The 21,769-nt window shown below is 43.3% G+C and overlaps 1 protein-coding gene across 4 annotated transcripts in view; it reads right to left on the bottom strand.

The window, feature by feature from the left end:
• Nucleotides 1–2,321: 2,321 nt before the first annotated feature.
• Nucleotides 2,322–21,769, bottom strand: part of ULK2 (unc-51 like autophagy activating kinase 2) — a 134,186-nt gene continuing 114,738 nt past the window's right edge. For all 4 annotated transcript variants that reach the window (XM_055137982.1, XM_055137983.1, XM_055137984.1 and 1 more), the window contains 7 exons: nucleotides 17,741–17,890; nucleotides 12,627–12,832; nucleotides 10,793–10,971; nucleotides 9,655–9,773; nucleotides 8,633–8,790; nucleotides 5,477–5,612; nucleotides 2,322–4,661 (listed from right to left, as the gene is read on the bottom strand). In XM_055137982.1, the coding sequence (XP_054993957.1) occupies nucleotides 4,600–4,661; nucleotides 5,477–5,612; nucleotides 8,633–8,790; nucleotides 9,655–9,773; nucleotides 10,793–10,971; nucleotides 12,627–12,832; nucleotides 17,741–17,890 (1,010 nt within the window). In that variant the 3' untranslated portion in view covers nucleotides 2,322–4,599. The remainder of the gene's footprint in view (nucleotides 4,662–5,476; nucleotides 5,613–8,632; nucleotides 8,791–9,654; nucleotides 9,774–10,792; nucleotides 10,972–12,626; nucleotides 12,833–17,740; nucleotides 17,891–21,769) is intronic.

The following is a 21,769-nucleotide window of genomic DNA, read 5'->3' as shown; positions in this document are numbered from 1 at the left end:
ACGTGTTGGGAACGGGACACTCTTATCTGAGCTTAGCAGAGCTCACCACTGCTAGCACATGTGCAGGGAGACTCAGTGCCCGCCAGGCTCCCCGCACGAGCACCCCGGCACTCCGGCCCTGACGCTGTTTGCTTCTGCCACGAGGCAGCAGCGAGGCCTTTTCCTTGGAGAAATTACTTTCCAAAGCAATTTTTCCCATCTGCAAAATGAGGCAAGGTTTGGTATGAAAATAAAATGAAGCAATAAATATCAGAGTGACAAAAATATTTTATTAAAACCGTCAGACTAACTTAACAGGGTGTCTAAAAGCAAGATGCTTGGGAAGTATGTAAGGGCAGGAATGGTGGCTTAACTAACACAAATTGCAGCGCTGGCGTCAGGAAGTTCATATCAGTAACTTGTTTTCTCACCACTGCTCTACAGTCTTCATGTTTAAGGAACTGCAGGAAGCCACTTTGCCCAATGAGATGATGACCAGTTCTCAGAGAGGGAGTGCCCTTTCCTAGCCTCAGAGAGCAGGACACCCCAGGGCAGGAGGGAGCTCGGCACGAAGAGTGCCAAGTAATGAGTCCATGGGGAGTCTGGGAGAGCCCAACCCACACCCCACTATATGGATTCAGGGGAGCCTGGGCACCTGAGCGGGGCACTTAGCACCACTGCTCAGTCACCTCTGCAGTCTCTCAGCTCAGAGTCATGCCCAGGAGGTGCTTTGGAGACCGTTAAATGGAAATACAGTTGGCACTGCAGACAGTACAATGGGCATGGAGCTGGCCTGCTAAACAGCCTACCACCCCAAATGGTTCTCCAGCACTGCCAGGAGTAATTCCTCAGTGCAGAGCCAGGAGCAACACCTGAGCACTGCCAGGTGTGGGCGCACCCCCAAGCCCACACCGCCAAACATTTTTTTTAAAAAAGGAATACACTAAAGCCAAAAGACCTTCATGTACATTACAAGTCACTGAGTGGTCCTCTGTGAAAGGGGGGTACCCCCACTGCCCTCCGCATGGAGCAGGGAGGCTGTGCTGGGACCCTGTGCTGCAGGTATGCAGGGGGCAGGCACTCAGCTTCTGCCCCTCTCATCATTCCGTCTGGCCACGGACTCTCACAGATCCCTTCACTTGACTACGCTGAGATTTTAAGGGCCTGCGGGTCAGTGTTCTGCTATGCAGTGCTCTTCTTGGTGAAGCACTGCTGATGCTGTCTACCCTAACTCAAGTGTCAGGTGGGGAAAATGCCATCTTGTCTTCTCTCTCAAGAGTATTCTCATAAGAGTTGTGACAAAGAAGACTGGTCTGGAGTGATAATATAGCAGGTAGGGTGTTTGTTCTGCACGCGGCAGACCTGGTCCAATCTCTGGCACCCCATACGGTTCCCCAGGCACTGCCAAAAGTGATTTCTAAGAGCAGAGTCATGAGTAACTCCTGGGCACCACTGGGTGTGGCCAAAAATAAAACAAAACAAACGAAAAAAGAATTGTGACAAAGGAGAGGCTTGAGTAGGTCCTAGGGCTCCCACAGCGACAGACTCGAGGCTTCAGCACCCAGAGTAACTGCCTTCAAGGCCATCTCAGAGCGGGCACTGAGATGTACTCTGGGTGGAAGGATGGTATCAGGGTCTTGAACAGCAACTACTCCAGCAGAGGCAGGCAGAGAGCTCAGAGAGCTGGCATGCACGCTCTACATACAAGAGGCCCAGCCTGATGCCCCCAGACACCTCCAGGAGTGAGCCCTCAAGAGTTGCCCCTGAGGACCACCAGGTACAGGTATATAAAAAAAACACCATATATAAAAAACCAAAAACAAGTGTTAGTAAAATGTGAATAGGGAATCTTCGCAGAGTAATATAACCTTGCTTTATTTCAGAACAAGAAATTTGTTAATTCTTTAGGAGAAGGATTTTAACACTGCTTACGGAAACTGCCAACGAGGAGAAAGTCCTTCAAGGCCTACGTGCTTCCTTAACCTCAGACTTTTTTTAGGTATTTGTGTCAATCGCTTCATGCGCTCTATGTTCTATTCTACCTCCTTCTTAATGCCTTGTGGAGGGTCAGCACTAACTATAATCCCTACTCCTGGCTCCTCTCTTTAACTCCAGGAAGGGCAAAACCAAGGCTACTCTGGTATTCCTTGAGAGAAGAAACAAGTTCAGGTCAGCAATGGGCAAACTCACCTATCACTCTTCTACTAACAGTTACAAGGTCAATAACAGTATAGATTATGGCTTGGATAGCTTGAATAGAGCTGTCAACCCAAGAACTGTCAAATCAAGTGGAACAGTGCATTTCCATCTTATGAAACAAACAATATGAAATTAAAAAATACTCACAGAAACATAAAGCATTTGTTTATTATTGCTATAATCAAGGCAAAAATCTCTTAAAACAATTGGCCTTGATAATGTAAGTATAATCAGAATCTATGAATTTACAGTTTGTCATTCTCTTCTGCTGTCAGACCTGTTTCACACACACCATCCACCACAGAACTTACTTATGAAGGGAAGGGATGTAGAAGTCACGAAGTATGATAATAACCACATGCCTGGTTATCGATTTCAGACCAATCACGCTCCCACTGTGAACAATCTGCCTTATCCTGTCTAATGGTGAGAGGGTGGGGACAAAAAGGGGGGGGGGGGGAGGAGGACACCAAGAAACTCATTCCCGCAGTGAACTGAGATAAAATGGGAGATACTAAGAACTCAAAGGAAACTGACCTGTGAACACAGGGGAAAAAATGATAAAAAATAGATATCACTAATAACAGTGCTTATAAACCCTGCCTAGAAAGGGTAGGAATCATCACCACAATCTGTATTCCTGGCAGCCTGCATGACAGTCTGCAAGTATCAAAATCCCTGGGGTAGGACAAAGGGTGCTAATGGCCATGCCTCCAAACTCAACTGAGGAAGGACCTGGCTTGATAAGTCATGTAACATGGACCTAGCTGCCCTAAAAACACTGTGTCAGTTTTATTTTTACCTTAATATACAGCTGTACAGGCAATAATAAAAAAGCTACTATTACACAATGATTTGGTGAGTTTTACCTAGTTTCAAGAATAATGCATGCAGTTACAAATGAGAGGTAGAAACACTGTATTAAAGACCTAAAAATACAAACATCATATAAATAAATGTTCAAATTAACTACTGGAATTTCATACAGATAAATAAGGTAAAAATTACATAATTTTGTTAAAGTAAAGCAAAACTTTTTGCTCATGTTTATAAGTACACTAAAATTAGATCAATGTCAACAAGTTTTGGTGTAATTTGTCAGAGTTCAGATTTTAGTATCCAAAAGGATTAAAATTAAAAAATTAAAACTGGAGAATGGTTTATTCAAGTATTCAAGCAGGTAAGTAAAAGAAATCAAGTAGTATACCAATGAAGAAACTGTTTCTGGAGGGAAGATAACTGTCTACATTCTCCAGGGCTAGCTATTTGGTGAACTGCCGGGCTAAGAGGAAACGCAGAACAGGCTAAGAGGGCTGCCCATTTCCCTAAAAGGAAACAAACTTCATTTTCACTTTCATGTAGAAACTTTACATCACTAACTAGCCTTTATCACCAACTTTGTTTTGGCTCTAATAAAATTCTTGAGAGTATCTCCTGATCGGTATTTTTTTTCTAATACTGCCCAAATAAACCTAGTCTTCAATAAACCTAGAGGTCACAGGCATCAATGCACGTTCTGCATGCACAATAAAAAAATGCAACCAAAAGCAAACAAGCAACTTAAAATACCATTGAGAAAATATGTAGGTATATATGAATAGGTTAAAAAAAATGAAAAGGTTCACATAAACACAAATTTTACCTTTTAAAAGTCCACTAGAGATTACATGTGAGTTTTGGAAAGAATATATGTATATAATCAAGTAAAATATTTGAAACAAGTCCATTGTGCCTCAGTTTTAAGTTGCAAAATCCAATACAGTTGTGGTGTTTTTTTTTTTAATAAATTAGTGCAACATGAAAGATTCTGGAAGATTAACAGGTGTCCACATCTGAGCAAGTTGAAGACTTTCACAATTTCTTCCAGGAGTCTCCTTTCACTTTGTGAGCTCTTTCTTCCTGAGCTGCTTAAGGATGTGTGCTCAGAGTGAAGACAACTTACCCCAAATGTCAATATTCTTGGATGAGACATACATTTTTTGTTGCTGTTGTTCTTTTTTGTCTTGTTTTCTGAGACATAGATTTTTTTTTTCTAACCTTCAACGAACATGTGGAATTTCACATGCTGCTCTGGTGATTGGAATGAGGAGTCACTTACTATGCTTCACTCTAACTGTTCTTATAAATGACTGCACTGATAGTTCTAAGATACCTATGTTTCCCAAGTTCAAGCTGAAAGTCAAATGGGAAACTCTTGTTTTGGCTTCTACAAAGAAAAAAGTAAGGGTAACTTCTCCAATAAGGCAGATTCCCCACAAGTGTATGCAGCTCAGGATTGTTTTTCCTTCCTAAAATCGCAGCTTGTTCTTTGGTAGTCACCAGTTAAGAAGCTGCCATTTCTGACGATAGGGTGACATTCTCTATTTCCAGACGTGTCACCTCTCACCGCACCAGTGGTCCCTGGGATCCACCTGCTGCTGCTTACATAGTTGAGGAAGCGCTGTAGCAGAGGGCTGACAATCTTCTTTCAATACTAGATTTATCTAGAAATAAAATAAATTAATTTAATAAATATCAATAACTCTAACTGCATCCTCTTTGTTTCATCTTTGAGTCAAAGTTAAAAACTTAACACTTTTTCTTCTTCTTACCTAGTAATTCTTTAGCAGAATTTTAGACTAGCATGCTAAGTGAAAAACAGAGTTTTAAGGTCAGGAAGATGTTTCTTGGCTCCAGATGGTCTCCTAAGCACTGTGCCTGGTGTGCACCCAACCTCCCCCACCTCCACAGACATATATATGGTTTTAATAGCTAGCATGCTCATTAAATAATTTTAGAACCACCATCCCCTTGTGGCTATTCAGAAAGTGTAAAACTATAAGCACCGTAAGGGGGCCACCCACTCCTCAAAGAGTCCAATCGCTGGGCCTGTATCTGATTAGTATTATTATCATCTTGAAATTCTCTTACCACTCTGTGACTTTTTAACTATTATTAGTAATTATCAAAACTTTGAGGGAAGGCACTGTTTCCCCATATTTTATTTGGGCACTGGGCCACACCTGGGGTGCTCAGGGCTTACTCCTGGCTCAGAGCTCTGAGATGAGTCCGGGATTGAACCCAGGCAGCAGTGTGCAAGGCAAGCGCCCTACCCACTGTACTATGGTACTGGCCTCATCCCCTATATTTTAGGAGGAGAAACTGGGATTAGAGAAAAGTTAAGTGATTAACCCAGGGTTAGAAAAGTCAAGATTCAAACCCAGGCAGTATGATTCTAAGCTCCAAACTCCTCTTAATATAGCTGTAGGAGACATCTTAATTTTAATCGCTAAGTGCACTATTTTTCAAATCAACTTACATTTATGTACATTTTCAATATCTGCAGGGTCCTGGAGAATCTTAGTTAGGCCTTCCAGAAGAAGGGCTGCCTTATGATAGCGATAAACAATATCTTCAGTCTGCTGAAACATCTCATCTAGGGCTGCAGATTGAACCTGGAAAAAAAAAACCAGAAGGTTCTCAACTTTTCCAAGAAGATAAAAATCCATTTGAGTACTACAACTTTAAATTTACTACCTAAAATTAAGAAATTTTGAGAACTAAAGCAACCTACATAACTATAAAAATAAAACTTAAAGATACATCCAGATTAACAGTATTAAGGAGTTTTATAATAAAGTTATGTGTTCAAAATAGCCTTTTTATATATAGACTTAATTCAAAAACTTTATCTTTGTAAACGGAATCTTTTTATGACTTCACTGAAGAGCTTATACATATACTTTCACATTAAAGTAATCTGGAATTTCATTAAAGTGGATAATTTAACAACAAACTAATCACATTATCTTAAAATAACTTATCGGCTTTTTTCCTAACTGGAGAATTTTCAGATGTAATTGCAGAATCATGTAGACACTGATTGAGCGTCTCCTGGTGCCAGGCACTGAGCAAACAACAAAGAAAAGGCTCCCAGTCCAGAGACAAAGGCCCTGAAAACACGTCATTCTGATCCCAGAGATGTGTGCAGTATAGACGAAGCCTCAGACGGCAAGGAGTGCTGATGAGACACACCCAACCCACTTCGAGAGGAAGAGAAATTTAGGAAAAGTCTCTAGGAGTTGACAGTTTTGGCTAAGTGTTAAAGAAGTGAGACCAAGGCAATGGGCCATGGGTCAGTGGGCGGGGAACTTTCTAAAAGGAGTACGTAAGTATTATCAGACTCCTCTAAGGAAAAGTCTGCCCTGCTGATTGAATCATTAAATGCCAATACTTTCATTAACTCAGTATCCTAATTTGTTAATATGCTCATTCTTTTAAAAAAAACAAATTAAAACTGTTTATAATGTGATAATCATAACAATTATAAACAGATTATCAGTCTTGAAAAGGAACAAAACTAAATTTAAGTGTTGGCTTAACAGTGTTACTTTACTATCTTTAATAATGTTGACAGTTAAGGAAAAAATGGGAACTAATTCATCAGGACAAAGGAGCATCATGTGAGCATCAGGACATTTTTCCTGACAAGAATTATTTTTAAAATATCTCTTTTCTGGCTGTACAGGAGGTAAACACTTGCCTTGCATGTGGTCTACCCCAGTTTGAATCACCGCACGTTTGGTCTGCTGAGCAAACGCTCTCTGGGCTCACTCCTGAGCACTGAAGCCAAGCTCAACCCTGAGCACTGACAGGGTGGCTCACAGCACCTCCCTCTTCCCCATATACATATATGGGATATAGATATAGATGTATATATCCCTTGCAGTGAGGGCCTGACACCTGGCACCACAAAAAATATATATAACATTTTAATTCAGTAGAGTGAGATATGCCTACTATTCGTGTTGATAGCTTAGAGAAAATAAATGTATGTCACTCTTGCTAACAGTTTATCTTTCAAAATTATCTTCATAAGACTGTCTTTAGGGGCTGGAGCGATAGCACAGAGGGTAGGGTGTTTGCCTTGCATGTGGCCGACTTGGGTTCGATTCCCAGCATCCCATACGGTCCCCTAAGCACCGCCAGGAGTAATTCCTTAGTGCAGAGCAAGATTAACCTTTGATGTGATCCAAAAAGCAAAAGACTGTCTTTATTATAAAATCTTTCAAAGGCAAGAAAATTAACTCAAAATAGACAAATTTTAGGGGTAAGAGGTCCATTATGATAATGTGGTAAAAATAATATATTGTTCAATAGCTAATTTTCTCCCACTAACTACTTATTTAATAACCCTTTAGTTTCATCCAGACTTCAGTACAATTCCTTTCCCAGGAAACAGAAACAAGTATTTCCAAGTATAACAAATTAACTAAACAAGTAGATTTGACTTTGATCTATTCTCAAGTGGAATCTGAGCACACTAGCTGTTTCAGTACAGCAGTATTTTTTTCCTAGTGTTTTTAATCAAACCAAAATTTTTTAAATAGTAGAAAATAAAGAAACAAACCCCATAAAATATTCAGATATGTCACTGTCATCCCGTTGCTCATCGATTTGTTCGAGCGGGCACCAGTAACGTCTCTCATTGAGAGACTTATTGTTACTGTTTTTGGCATATCCAATACGCCACGGGTAGCCTGCCAGGCTCTGCCGTGAGGGTGTGATACTCTCAGTAGCTTGTCGGGCTCTCCGAGAGGGGTGGAGGAATCGAACACGGGTCAGCCGCGTGAAAGGCGAACACCCTACTGCTGTGCTATAGCTCCAGCCCTTCAGATATGTAAAATATATAAAATGATTTATATATGCAAAATACGCATCTACTGTAAATTTATTCTTTCAATGTTTCCTTGATGATAACTAAAAGTTAATAATAGAACTTGGAACCTGAAATTAGTATGTCATTAACTCTTTTATAAAAAGATGAATAATAAGGACTAGGCACGTAGCTCAAAGTGCTGGACAATGTTTTCAAAGGCATTTTAAAGCACAGCATCATCTCCTAAGCCCCATATAGTATAGTACAGAACAAACCAAAAGCAACAAAATCTGTATCAGTATTTCCCAAAGTGGGCTGTATCATCCCCACTCCAGGACCTCTAGGCAATCCAGGGTGTCCCGGACAGACCCGTGGGGGAGCCTGTTAGCAGTCTCGGTGCTACTGGGGGATAGTTTCTTTCTTTCCTCTTAAGGCAGATTTTGGGAGGGGAAGTGATCACTAATTGTTTTTTTTTTCCTTTCTCTCCGAGAAGGGAACAGAAACCAAGTAAGTTTGGGAACCTCCGGCTAGATCATGAGAAGTGAAGGAGATAGCTCAGGGGATGGCACATCTGCCTGCCCCAAGCCCCGGCCACACAGCCGCCACCACTGCAGGAGTAGCCCTGTGGCCCCTGAGTACTGCCTGGGTTTCTGCTGGTTCTGAGCACCACCCTGCCGAGAGGCCTTCAGGGAGTGGGCCCTGCACCCTCAGCACCACAAGGGCTCTCTAAACAAAAAAGTTGACAAATTAATTTTCCATCTAACAGAGACTGTTAAAGGTCACTGGCACCAAGCAACATAAAACCTTAAGACTCACCATTTCCACAGCACAATTATAGATGAGCTTCTCTGCAGTTACACTATTGATTTCATCAATAAATCTCTGCTTGTCAGAGAAGAAGCGATTCAGCTTTTCTGTAAGTTTCTTGCACATGGTAATGCAGAATTTATATCTTTCATTCAGATTTCTGACAACTAAAAAGGTTGAGATATAAATTAATTTTAATTTTTCTCTCAAAATAAAGTCACAATTATATGTACCTTTCCTGCTGATTAAAGAGAATGATGAATGGATTAAACGTGACTGGCACACACAGGGATCAGGGTTTGATCTCCGTGACCACACAGCTCCCCTAACACCACCAGGGATAATAGCCCTGTAGCATCAAAGTAGGAGCAGCCCCTGAACTCCACCGGGTATTTCCCAAAGGGCAAAACGAGAGAGAGACAGAAAGAGAAAATAAAGCACCACAAATCAATTAAACGGAAAAAGAAAACCTGAAGCATTTTTCAAGAATACTCAAGAATATACAATACTAGGGAGGTGGCACAGTGGACAGGGTGCTTGCCCTGCACACAGCCAGACAGATTAAACCCCTGGCACCACAGATTGTCTCCCAAGCTCCACCAGAATTTCCAGAGCGTAGAGACAGAAGTAAGCCCCGCACTACCTGGTGTGGCCTCCCCATAAAAATAGATAGCAGGTCGACTTAGGGGGGAGAAACTCCAAATCAATAATAGTGAGTTTTTTGTTGAAATATTGAATGTAATCAAAGTAAAGTGAAAGTAAAGTAAAATTTACCAGTTACACATGTGGGGTGGGGGGCTCGGGAGGTGGGAGGAAGGGGGAGGTATACTGTGATTCTTGGTGGTGGAATATGTTCACTGGTGAAGGAATGGGTGTTCGAGCATTGTTTAACTGAGACTTAAACCTGAAAGCTTTGTAACTTTCCACATGGTGATTCAATAAAAGAATAAATTAAACTTTACGTTTCAGTGCCCTGGGGAAGAGATAGCTTACCAGCCCTGGAGCTCCCTGCTGTCCCGATTCACCCATACCTTGTTTCACAGCCGTGGACGGGCTCAGTTTACCAGATTTGATCTGGGCTTTGGCGAGATGCAGAGATGCTGCCAGCAGCTGTGCCGCTTTCATGTACAACACCAGCTGCTCCACTCGACTGTACCCAGAAGAGAGCAAGCAGGATGATCTTGTGACCAAACATGCCAGAATTTCTATGTCAGCTCACCACTGAAATAGGCTTTTAAGGGCCCATACAGTACAATGAGTAAAGCCACTGTAGACAGACCCAGGCTCAATCCCCAGCATCCCATACTCTGCCCTGAGGCTGCCAGGAGTGGTCCCTGAGCACAGAACCAGGAATAAGCCCTGAGCACCGCTGGGTGCAACAACAAAAAAGGAGGTAAGGATGGATGGAAGGAAGGAGAGAAAGAAGGAAGGAAATTGCGTTTTAAGTTTTATTTTTCTCTTTGATATGCACAACGGTTTCCAACGGACAAAGTTCATCAGGAAAGAGCAGTTAGTTTTTCTGGAGAGGGCTTCCCAGCAGGGTCAGGAGACTTGGCGCTCAGGCCCAGTGACACTCGCCCTTGCTGTGAAGGCTGGATGGGTCCATCAGGTCACCCTAGTGGCATGTGGGTGTCTCAAGGGCTATTCCAAGTGGTGCTGGGGGTGAAATGTGGGCCTCATGATGCCAGGGTGCTCCCCATCCCTCTGGACTCCCCCCAGCCAGACGCAGGTCAGTATGACCCAGCAATGCCGTGCAAGTCTTCCCTGGGCTCCATCCCCAGCACTAAGAAGGAAAAGCAGGTGGTGTGGGGGGCATGGCATGGGGCGGGAGGTAGCGTGTGGGGAGACAGCTCAAAGGGCTGGACTCCCTTAACATTTTATCATCAGGGCCAGAGTGATAGTACGTGAGTACATTTGCCTTGTACAAGGCCGGCCTGGGTTTGATCCCCGGCATCCCATATGATCCCCTAAGTACTGCCAGGAGTAATTCCTGAGTGTAGAGCCTGGAGTGAACCCCTAGTATAGTTGGGTGTGACCCAAAAAGGCAAAAAAAAAATTTTTTTTTGAATCATGAAATAAGATCTTCAGTGATGGCAAGGTTTTAACTTCAGACACAAGTTTACAGAAAGCATGAAGAACCCGGAACTGAATGAGAACAAAGGCACCTACCCCCAGTCTTTGCTCAGCTGGCTGATGTGGTCCACAACCACACTCTCCTGAATCTGGTACAAGGAGACAGCGGATGCGCACAGCTCCGGGTTCCCCCCCCGCACGGCCGTCAGGTCCAGCACGCACTCAGTGAACGTCAGCATCACATTCAGGTGGCGCAAGGTGTCCGTGTGCTCCCGCTGCAGCAACGACAGTGGGACTCAGAGACCCCCAGGGTCGGCAGGGCTGTATGTACATTTCTGTATAAAAACCGTGGTTTTCCTGGTTTTTTTGTCTGTTTTATGGTCTTGGTTTCTATGGTTTTTATGATTATGGTCACTGTCATGGTCATAAGTCTTATAAAAACTAATACTTTTCTATTCTTGGGAATATCAGAACGGTTCAAGGAAGCCCAAGGTCTTTAAATTCTGGAGAAGTAGTGAGAAAATAAACAGAAATGAAATCAAATGTAGATGTGTTAGGTGCAGACATGCAAATACACATAGAATTAAGCCTCAAAAGAGTAAGATCATTGTTCTTATACAAGAAAACTAAAATTCTGAATAATTAAATCAATATATATGTGGCATAACGGTGACAAAATAGGTATCAAGTTATTTTGCACACAAAACCACAGTTCTTGGGAGTTGGTGAATTCTACGTAAATTTCAGACCTGATATAATGTCTAATTTCTGAAGAATTTTCAGCTAACAGTAACTCCTCATACCAAAGCTCTGAGCTTCTCTTTTTGATTAAATGGAGTTGGACTGGAGCGATACCACAGCAGGTAGGCCGTTTGCCAACCCGGGTTTGATTCCTCTGTTCTCAGAGAGCCCAGCAAGCTACCGAGAGTATTCTGCCCGCACAGCAAAGCCTGGCAAGCTACCCGTGGCGTATTCGATGTGCCAAAAACAGTAACAAGTCTCATGATGGAGACGTTACTGGTGTCCACGCGAGCAAACTGATTAACAATGGGACAACAGTGCTACGACAGTGCTACAGATTAAAGGGAATATAGATAGGTACAACAGTATGTACTAAAAATGAGCACTGTGAACCAGAGAGCGAGGCAGGGCTTAAAATGACTGCACAGAAGCAGACCAGGCTCAACCCTCAGCACTGCACGTGGTCCCCAGCATCACCCTTCCAGGAGTAAGCCCTGAGTTTAGGGATAAAAGTAAGCCCTGACACTGCCAGGTCTGCTCTCCTCCTCTAATAAATAAATAAATATCATTCTATAATTAGTACTGTTTTGAGAATTGTCTTTAGCGATTAATATATTTTTGAAATTTCAAGTAAGACAAAACTTCTCTCTTTTTTTATGGGTAAGAAAAGGGCAGGCAGGGAAATAGCTCACAGGGCTGAATGCCTGTTTCGCGTGGCCCCACGCCTGATTCCCTGTACCACATGATCCACCAAGCACCACCAGGTGCTACCCCACGCTCTAAGCTGGGAGAAGTCCCCAAACATTCCTTGAGCACTGCCAAGTATGGCCCCCAATGCCTGTGCCCCCCATCCCCAGCAGGGTGACAGTCAGGGAACCAGGAGATAGCAGAGCAGTTTGGGTACAGGCCTAGCAAGTCTGAGCCAGCCACCCTGAAGGCCCTTGATCACCGCTGGTGTGGCCGTGCAGACCTCCTCCCCCAAGCATCACAGACTACTTCCCTCACCCCCAATTTACTGATATGCAAAGTGCCTGTCAATGTATTTTCCTAAATAAAAATACATGGAAACTTAAAAAAAGGAAAGAAAAAATAAGTTAAAGGGAGAAACTCTAGTATTTTGTTTTTCATCAGCACAAGGACCCGATTGGCAGCAACATTACATCAACACATCATAAGGGCCCTTCTCTACCTCCATGAGTGTCTCCTCTGGTAGTTCCGGGGCTTCAAAGGTGATGAGCCCCTCAAGGCTGGGGGGTGAAGCACCATAAGGCATGTATCTCAGGCCAGACGCTGCCTCTGCTCCTGGAGAAGACCCCGAGCACGGTGCCGGTGGGGAACCCACACACACACGGCCGCTGGCAGAGCACAGGGAGCCTCCAGAACCACTGGAGCCCACTGCAGAGAGAAGGCAAGGGACAGTGTCTGAAGTGAGTCTGGCAGGGGTTTCTGCATCCACCCCTACTACTGCCAGGAGAAAGGAAACACTTTCCAACCTATATCTCAACTGCTTATATTTTGTCATATCATAGCTAGAATATTCAAAGACTATCATAGCAAGATTTTGGGCACTCCATTTTGAACAAACACATCACAAATATGTCTTCTTTTTACACTATAATCTTCATTATTATAAAACTCAATGAATGCACAGTAGATCACTAAATCAATCTAACATTCACTTTGAAAACACACTATTTGTTTTTATTATCTATTGGGTATTACATTACAATAAAATCCAAGCAAATTTTCCTTCTTTCATACGATTGTTTTTGGGTTAAATGTTCCAAAATGTCATTATAAACTGTAATGGAGTCACTGTACAGATCAAGCATTATAACATTTTACAGTGTCTGAAGTTCTACTCTCTACAGTAGTCACAAGCATGCGGACTCCATTTAGAATGCTCTACATTCTAGAGCAGTCATGAGTAAGCATACAGATTCAACTGAACTTCAAAAATAGCAGACACTACAGCTGAGTAAGAGGCTCAATGTAAAGTACATGTATGCAGTCGCAGATTCAATTCTGCAAAACAAAACCCCAAAACAGTATAAACAGAAGTACTAGGCACTGTTTATACTTCTAATGAGTTTACTACTTTCTCAATGCAATACTTTCTATTCTACTTACCTCTGACACCTTTATTAATAACCTACTTAATATAATTGAACTTAAAGGACACAAGGTACAAAATACATATGTCAATACCTCATTTCAAGTCCACTATGAGTACTGTCAATTTTTTGGTTAACCTACTTAATATTGTACAGATGGTATGATCTATTAGACAGTATAAATGTACACTGTTTGAAAGGAAACACTTTCTACCTATATCTTAATTGCTTATAGTTTGTCATATCATAGCTAGAATATTCAAAGATTATCATAGCTAGTATTCAATTATTGTTTTCAAAAATAAACCACACGTTTCCATTTTACAATACAATCTTCATTATTGTAGAACTCAATAAGTGAAAATGAAAACCCCAAAGTAATTTTTAAAAAAGTAAATTTTACTTTTTTAGGTTTCTAAAAAGCCAAAGACAACTAGCACTCATTTCCAAACTATTTATTGGATGTATTAAAATAAGCCCTCAGGGGTTTGATGCCACCAGCAGGTCAACCTGTACCTACAGGGTGAGTGCATCAGCAGCCCGATGGTGCCTTCAGGCTTCCTAATACCCCAGAAATGCTGCTGTGCCTTTGGCTGGACCCCAACAACTTGGGACCAACTTTACCAAGAAATTAAACAGCCAAAAGTTAGATATGTGGGAGTCACACCCACAAACTACCTCTAGCTCAGCTATACAAGCTCATTTATTGGCCTTATTTCAGAGACCCACAAATAAATCTTGAAAGAGATCAAAAGCTACAGTTAATCTTGGACCCACACATGGCTAAACAGACCAGGGTAAATTGGAGGGGGGAGTGGATAGGTTGGCCTGTGCCTGCCCAAGCACAGTCCCCGGCAGCCGCTTGCTTCCACAATTCAAAATCACTGCCATTCTCTTGGCCTGACTCCACCATCTCAGGACGGACCTCACCATGATAGAACTTGCTGAAAATTTGGATATATGGGTTTTGTGACTGAAATCTCCAGGCTTTCTTGGAGTTGGGGTGGGCTACCTCCCCCCACTTCCTAATACACCTGGAAGCACTGCAGTCACCCCCACAAACCAACTCCAGTGCCACCCTGTAAGCTCTACTTGCCGGCCTTGCATCAGAGACCCCTAAATAAATTTCAAAAGAGATCAAAGGCCACAGTTAAACAGTTAATCTCGGACCTGAACATGGCTGACAGACTGGGGTAAATGGGGTGGGGGAGGGTTGGTCTGGGATCTGACCAGGCAGAGGCCCCAGCAGCCGCTTGCTCCCACAATCCAAAATCGTTGCCATGCCCTCAGCATGACACCACCATCTCAGGACGGACCTCACCAAGACATAATCTGCTGAAAATTCTGGTATCCGGGTTTGTGACTGAAAGCTCCAGGCTTTCTCGGGGTTGGAATGGGCTACCTCCCTTTACCTCCCTGTACTTCTAGAACCCTCAGCAGTGACATCCACACTCCAAAGTGGCCACCCAATTAGAAAGCTACTCCAGGGGCTGGAGCAATAGCACAGCGGGTAGGGCGTTTGCCTTGCACGCGGCCGACCCGGGTTCGATTCCCAGCATCCCACATGGTCCCCTGAGCACCGCCAGGAGTAATTCCTGAGTGCAGAGCCAGGAGCAACCCCTGTGCATCGCCGGGTGTGACCCAAAAAGCAAAAAAAAAAAAAAAAAAAAAAAAAGAAAGCTACTCCAGCCTTACCATCCCAATAAAAATACTGAGTGCCCTGAACAAACATCATGACCTCTTAGCACCGTACTGCAAACCATAGTGCACAAAAGGAAAAGGAGAGAGAGCAAGAAGGAAAGTGCCTCCCACAGAGGGAGGCTGGGGGTGGGGTGTTGGGGATGGTGGTAGGGAAACAGGAACATTGGTGGTGGGAGATGTACACTGGTGGAGGGATAGGTGCTGGATCATTGCATGACTGAAATCTAATTGTGAACAGCTTTGTAATGGTCTATCTCAGGTATTTTTTAAAAAATTGTTTTTTATTTTTAAAAAAAGTAACGTTAATTCATGCCCAATTTAATCACCTTAATCAATGGCTGAATAAATAGCAGTACCCCTACACTAAATTAAAAATAAATAAATAAGCCTTCAATGAAAGCTAAGAAGCACCACAAATATGCAGCGCTGCTTCCTCATGGGGAAGTTACACTTAAGTTATATTGCTGTAATATCACATACATTTCTAAAGTTAAAAAATAATTATTGCGAGACCCAGCTGAACCAACTTCAACATGGGCAGCTCCTTGCAGATTGTCTCCAGCCAGAGAACTAAGCCGCGACCCCAAGCCCGCCCAGTAGGGGAAAAGTATTTCTCTCTCTCGCCTGTCCCTTCCTGGGGATGAAGGGCGTGGGGACGCCATATTATGACGACCACAGATGGGATTATACGACAAAAACTGCAGCAAAAGGACGTGAGGGTGCTCTTGGGAAGGTGGGAGGCATCGGCCCCTCCTACCGCTGCCGAGATGTGACCCCGGGGGCCGCACGCACGTGAATCCAGACCCAGCTGAACCAACTTCAACATGGGCAGCTCCTTGCAGATTGTCTCCAGCCACAGAACTAAGCCGCGACCCCATGCCTGCCCAGGAGGGGAAAGGTATTTCTCTCTCTTGCCTGTCCCTTCCCGGGGATGAAGGGCGTCGGGACGCCATATTATGACGACCACAGATGGGGTTTACAAGCTTGCAATTATCCAATATCCGGAAGAAATCTCCCTGGACTTAATTGTTAAAGTACAGAAATCCAAAACCGCGCGGCTGCAGACCTCATTTCCCTTCACAACAGGTCTGACTCTAGTGGGGTGCTCTTAACAATAATGGTAAGGATTGTGTTGAAATATTGAATGTAACTGGGGTGAATGGAAAGTAAGGTGAAATTTATCAGTTACAAGGGGGGAGGGTGCGGGGGTGGGTGGGATGGGAGGCTTACTGTGTTTTTTTTTTTTTTTTGGTGGTGGGATGTGGGCACTGGTGAAGGGATGGTTGTTTTAGCATTGTATGACTGAGACTTAAGCCTGAAAGCATTGTAATTTTCCACATGGTGATTCAATAAAATAAAATTAAAAAAAATAATTATTGCCTCATTTATTCCTTATAACCTTCAAGAAAATTGTCACTTCCACTTCATTAGTAAAGAAACAGCCCTAGAGATGTTTCTGGACCCTGCTCCAGGCTGAGTTTTCCAGGCACCCCATAGGAGACTGGAGGAGGCTAGCACCTGTCCAGAGCCCCAGCAGCTGAAAACCTCAGCAGGTGCTACCATGCTCAGGGCTGGACTCCTGTTTGAGATGAGCCTCATCCAGGAATTGACCTGTTGAAAAACTCAGGTATATGGGTTCTGTGGCTGAAATTTCCAGGCTTTTACAAGTCAGCGACGGGATTCCTGCCCCCATCTCCCTCTTTTTCATGGGCAGTCATGCCTCTGGAGCTTATTTAGCACTGCCTCTAGTGCTCATGTGCCAGCCATGATCCAAGAGAGTCATAAATGAATCTCGAAAGAGATCAACAAGCCGCAGAGATGCTTCCAGACCTGTGCCAGGTGGAGTCGCCGAGGCACCCAAAGTTACCATCCAGTTAAAAATTTAACTTCACCTATAACACTCCATTCAAAATTTTTGAGTTCCTGAGTGTGTGGCCATGCGACATCTCAAAATGCATCAATGATAAACCAGGAGTAGTAAACCACATTGGATGATATGTAAAGTAGAAGGCAAAGAATCTTGATTAACAAAATATAAACACAGGTTGGCTTAACCTGTAACAACATGCTAGTAATCTCTTATACAAGGGGATAATGGTCCATGGTGAGAAACAACAATCTTCACACACTTTCTTCTAAGGAAACATTCTTTGATCATTTTTAGAAAATTACTTATAACAAGCAATATAAAATGAATTATTCAGGATCTGCTATAGGGGCAGGCTTGAAGGATGGTTGGGAAAACTGGAAATAATGATGGTGGGAAGGTGCAATGGTGGAGGGATTGGTGTTGGTATACTGAACGTAACAAATTCAGTATTCCAACACCAATAACAAATGTTCATCATGATGATAAATAATTTTATAAAAAAAAGAAAAAAGAAAAAACTGAAGCCCAAACAGATTAAAGAACTTGTCTATCAGTCATCATCAAAAGAAAATACTGCAAATATTTGCTAAAGACTGTAGTAAGATAAGGATTCCTCACCTGAGGTTGTTCTTGTTCGAAGGACCATATGAGCACAAGATGGGCCTGTGGCACAGTGTGGGGGAGATCCCACAGTGAACAGAACAGCCCGGGAACTCGCTCCAGTTCCTGCAGGAGGTGCCACTACAACACCACAGACTCCAGCAGGGGCTACAAAAAATTGTTATATTACTTTAATATTGATTACATCTTGGCCTGATATTACAGAAATACTAGGGAGGTGGGGCTCCCAAGCAATGCTTAGGAGATCTGGGGGCCCCATCAGCAATTTTCTTTTCTTCCTGTCATCATCATCATCCCACTGCTCGTCGATTTTCTTGAGCAGTCTCAGAACGTCTCCATTCATCCTAGCCCTGAGATTTTAGAAACCTGTCTTTACTCGTTCTTCCCAATGGTTCCGCATTGGAGGCGCTTTCAGAGTCAGGGGAATGAGACCCATTGTTATTGGTTTTGGCATACGAATACGCCACAGGGAACTTGTCAAGCTCTCCCATGCAGGAGGAAACTTTCAAATTTAGGGTCTAATCATTTCAAAGTTCCATTCCTCAGTCTTAATCGATCTGATTTTTTCTTTTAGGTAACTTCAGGAACCCAACCAATTCATTGCCTGGAGCCCACTAAAAACTAAGGTTGCATGAGGTTTCACCCCTTACATGGGCAGGGTCCATGCCCCTCTGTCAGCATGAAGCAGCTTCAGAAGGTGGACCACCACCATTTTTTCCTTAAAGATTTAAGGTGGTGAAATCGCTAGGCGGGGTATGATGTAGGCAGGTAGATAGGGAAAAGTCCTTGGCAACGAAACTTAGGCCAATAGAACTTCTGGGAGGAAAATCCTAAGACTGATCCACCCTGTGGAAACAAAAAACAGACCTGATAAGACCTACACAGACTTTGAGGAGGTTGGTCCCCTACCTATGAAGTTCCTCAAAATGTGGAGCTGTCCCTTAATTTGCACTCAGGAATTACTCCTGGCCGTGCTCGGGGGACCTTATGGGATGATGGGAATCGAATCTGGGTCAGCTGTATACAAGGCAAACGCCCTACCTGTTGTGCTATCGCTCCAGCCACCTCCTCCCCACCCCCTGCCAGAACCACTTCTTGAAGAGGCTTTCCTTGTGCCAATATTTCTTGCTCCTTTATTAAAGACTAGGCAGTTATATATTTGATGGTCTGTATCAGGATACTCAACTCTGTTCCACGCATCTCTTTATTCCAACACCATGCTCCCACCGGCGATTCTTGGCCAATCAGTTTGTCGATTTAGAGGAATGACCTGAAGACTGGATGCTACTCGGGCCCTGTAGTTCTAGGGGGTATCTGGGCCACCCTGATGATGCTGGAAGCTGCTGGCAGACGCTGAGGGGCTGCGGGAGCTGCACCTAACCGTGCTTGGAGGCCACTTGGCGTGAGGAAGTGAAGCCAAACTGCTTCTGCACTAACCGCTGTAATGCCTCCTGGCCCCCTACTTTTACTCTTGTATTAATTTTTAATCCATTAAGTAATTATCCAAAAAGTATCTCTTTTAGGACCTGGGAAATGACTCAAAGGGCTATGTATAAGACGAGGGAGCCCACATTTAATCTCTGGCAACACATGTGTCCCAAAAAAGGGGGGGAAATCAGAAAATTCATTATAGATCATCATTAAAAATATTTTATGGACTAGAAATTTAGCACAAGGGTCAAGGTGCCTGCCTTGCAAGCAGCCAAGCTCAGTTTGCTATGGAGTAAGCACTGAGTAGTGCCAGGTGTGGCCCTGAAACAATAAAGAACGAACCCCCCCAATTTAAATTGTATTATTTATACTTTTAGTAACCTCTTCACAGAAACAAACTTTCACATTACAGCACTAAAATCAAAGCAACAGGGGCCAAGGAGATAGCACCACAGACTGAGCACATGCTCTGGCGCAAGAGGCCTCGGTCGATCCCAGCAACTCTGTCTCCCCAAGCACCCCCTCCCTAACCCACAGCCCTACCAGGTGGGGGCAAAAAAACAAACAAAAAAACCCTAAAACAAAAACAAAAACCCAATATTTTGAAGTCTCTAGAAATAGTGGGCCAGGGATGTCATTAAGCTATAGAGCATTTACTTAACATATGTAAAAACCTGGGCTCAACTAAGCCTAACATCACAAAAATATATGAAAGTTTCTAGAAATTATCCTGAGATCACATAAGAAATGGAGCATTTAGTCAAGAATTTCTGCTCCAGCTCAGTCAGAACTGTTTCTTCAAGCATCTCTGATTCTAGAATGAAGTTCTAGAGCCCTTGTGGCCCCGCCTAGCCAGCGCACTAGCCTGGCAGACTCTCCATGTCAGCAGAGACCAAGCAGATCAGAATGTTTTAATTCCACCAAATGTCCAGCTTACAAAGCAGGGGCATTATTCTCAGAGTTTCAGCATAATTGTGCAGATTTCCCTAATGGTTGGAGGAGCAGAAAACAGAGAAATCTAAGCTCTTGCCATACTATTTGAGAGAGATTATAAAGAAGTTCACATCAAAGGCACAATCAGAAACAATGACTACTTGGAGGGACTGGTGCAACAGCACAGCAGGTAGGGATCTTCCCCTGCAAGACCTGGGTTTGATCCCCAGCAGCCCGTATGGTGCCCTGAATCCTGCCAGGAGTGACTCCTGACTAAGAATAACAAGCGAACTCAGAGAAGAGACAGGCAAGGAGAGTCCCCACACTCCCCTGGGCACCCTGTGGTGGGAAAGGAAGTGTGGCCTCAACCATGATTTCTGTTAAAGGCCACAATTTAATTTGCCCTTTTTATTCAATTTCAGAAAAACAAACTGTTTGTTTTCACCACCTACTTCTTGATAAAAATAATAAAACAATCAGTTGGCAAACAGTGGATGCAAAAAGCTGGGTACAATACCAACTGAGGCAGACAGCATGGGTTGTGAAGAGAAAGAACCAAAGGAAGTTCTCAAAAACAGCCATGGTGGGGAGACTTTACATACACCCAAGTCTGTGTCCTCTTTGTGACTTTAAAAGCTTCACACTTTCTTCAAAGAAATGGAGCAAGCGCTCCTGAAATTCATATGGAACAATAAGCCCCCAGAATAGCTAAAGCAATCCTTGGGAAAAAGAAAATGGGAGGAATCAACCTCCCCAACTTCCAACTCTACTACAAAGCGGTAGTCATTAAAACAGCATGGTATTGGAACAAAGGCAGAGCTGCAGACCAATGGAATAGGGTTGAATACTCTGACATACATCCCCAAATATATGATCATCTAATCTTTGATAAGGGAGCAAGAAATGTGAAGTGGAGCAAGGAAAGCATGTTTAACAAATTGTGCTGGCAAAACTGGACGGCTACATGCAAAAAAATGGGCTTAGACCTCCATCTATCACCATGTACAAAAATCAGATCAAAATGGATTAAAGACCTCAACATCAGACCAGAATCCCTAAGGTACATTGAAGATAAGGTCGGCAAAACCCTCCACGACATTGAAGCCATAGGTATCTTCAAAGCTGACACGCCACTGGCCAAGCAAGTGAAAACAAAGATAAATAAATGGGACTATCTCAAACTAAGAAGCTTCTGCAACTCAAAAGAAACAGTGACCAAAATACAAAGACAATCCACAGAATGGGAAAGGATATTTATGCAGTACCCATCCGATAAAGGGTTGATAACAAGGATATACAATGCACTGGTTGAACTCCACAAGAAGAAAACTGCCAACCCGATCAAAAAATGGGGTGATGAAATGAACATAAACTTTTCCAAAGAAGAAATCCGAATGGCTGAGAGGCACATGAGAAAATGTTCAGCATCACTAATCATCAGGGAGATGTAGATCAAAACAACAATGAGATATCATCTCACACCACAGAGACTGGCCCACATCCCAAAAAACAAAAGCAACCGGTGTTGGCGTGGATGTGGGGAGAAAGGGACTCTCCTTCACTGCTGGTGGGAATGCCGACTGGTTCAGCCCTTTTGGAAAACAATATGGACGATTCTCAAAAAGTTAGAAATTGAGCTCCCATTTGACCCAGCAATACCAC

The sequence above is a fragment of the Sorex araneus genome, chromosome 5 (genome assembly GCF_027595985.1).
Source record: "Sorex araneus isolate mSorAra2 chromosome 5, mSorAra2.pri, whole genome shotgun sequence".
NCBI classification, from domain to species: Eukaryota; Metazoa; Chordata; class Mammalia; order Eulipotyphla; family Soricidae; genus Sorex; species Sorex araneus.
The sequence above is the reverse complement of the archived record's forward strand: the minus strand, read 5'-3'. Positions and strand labels throughout refer to the sequence as shown.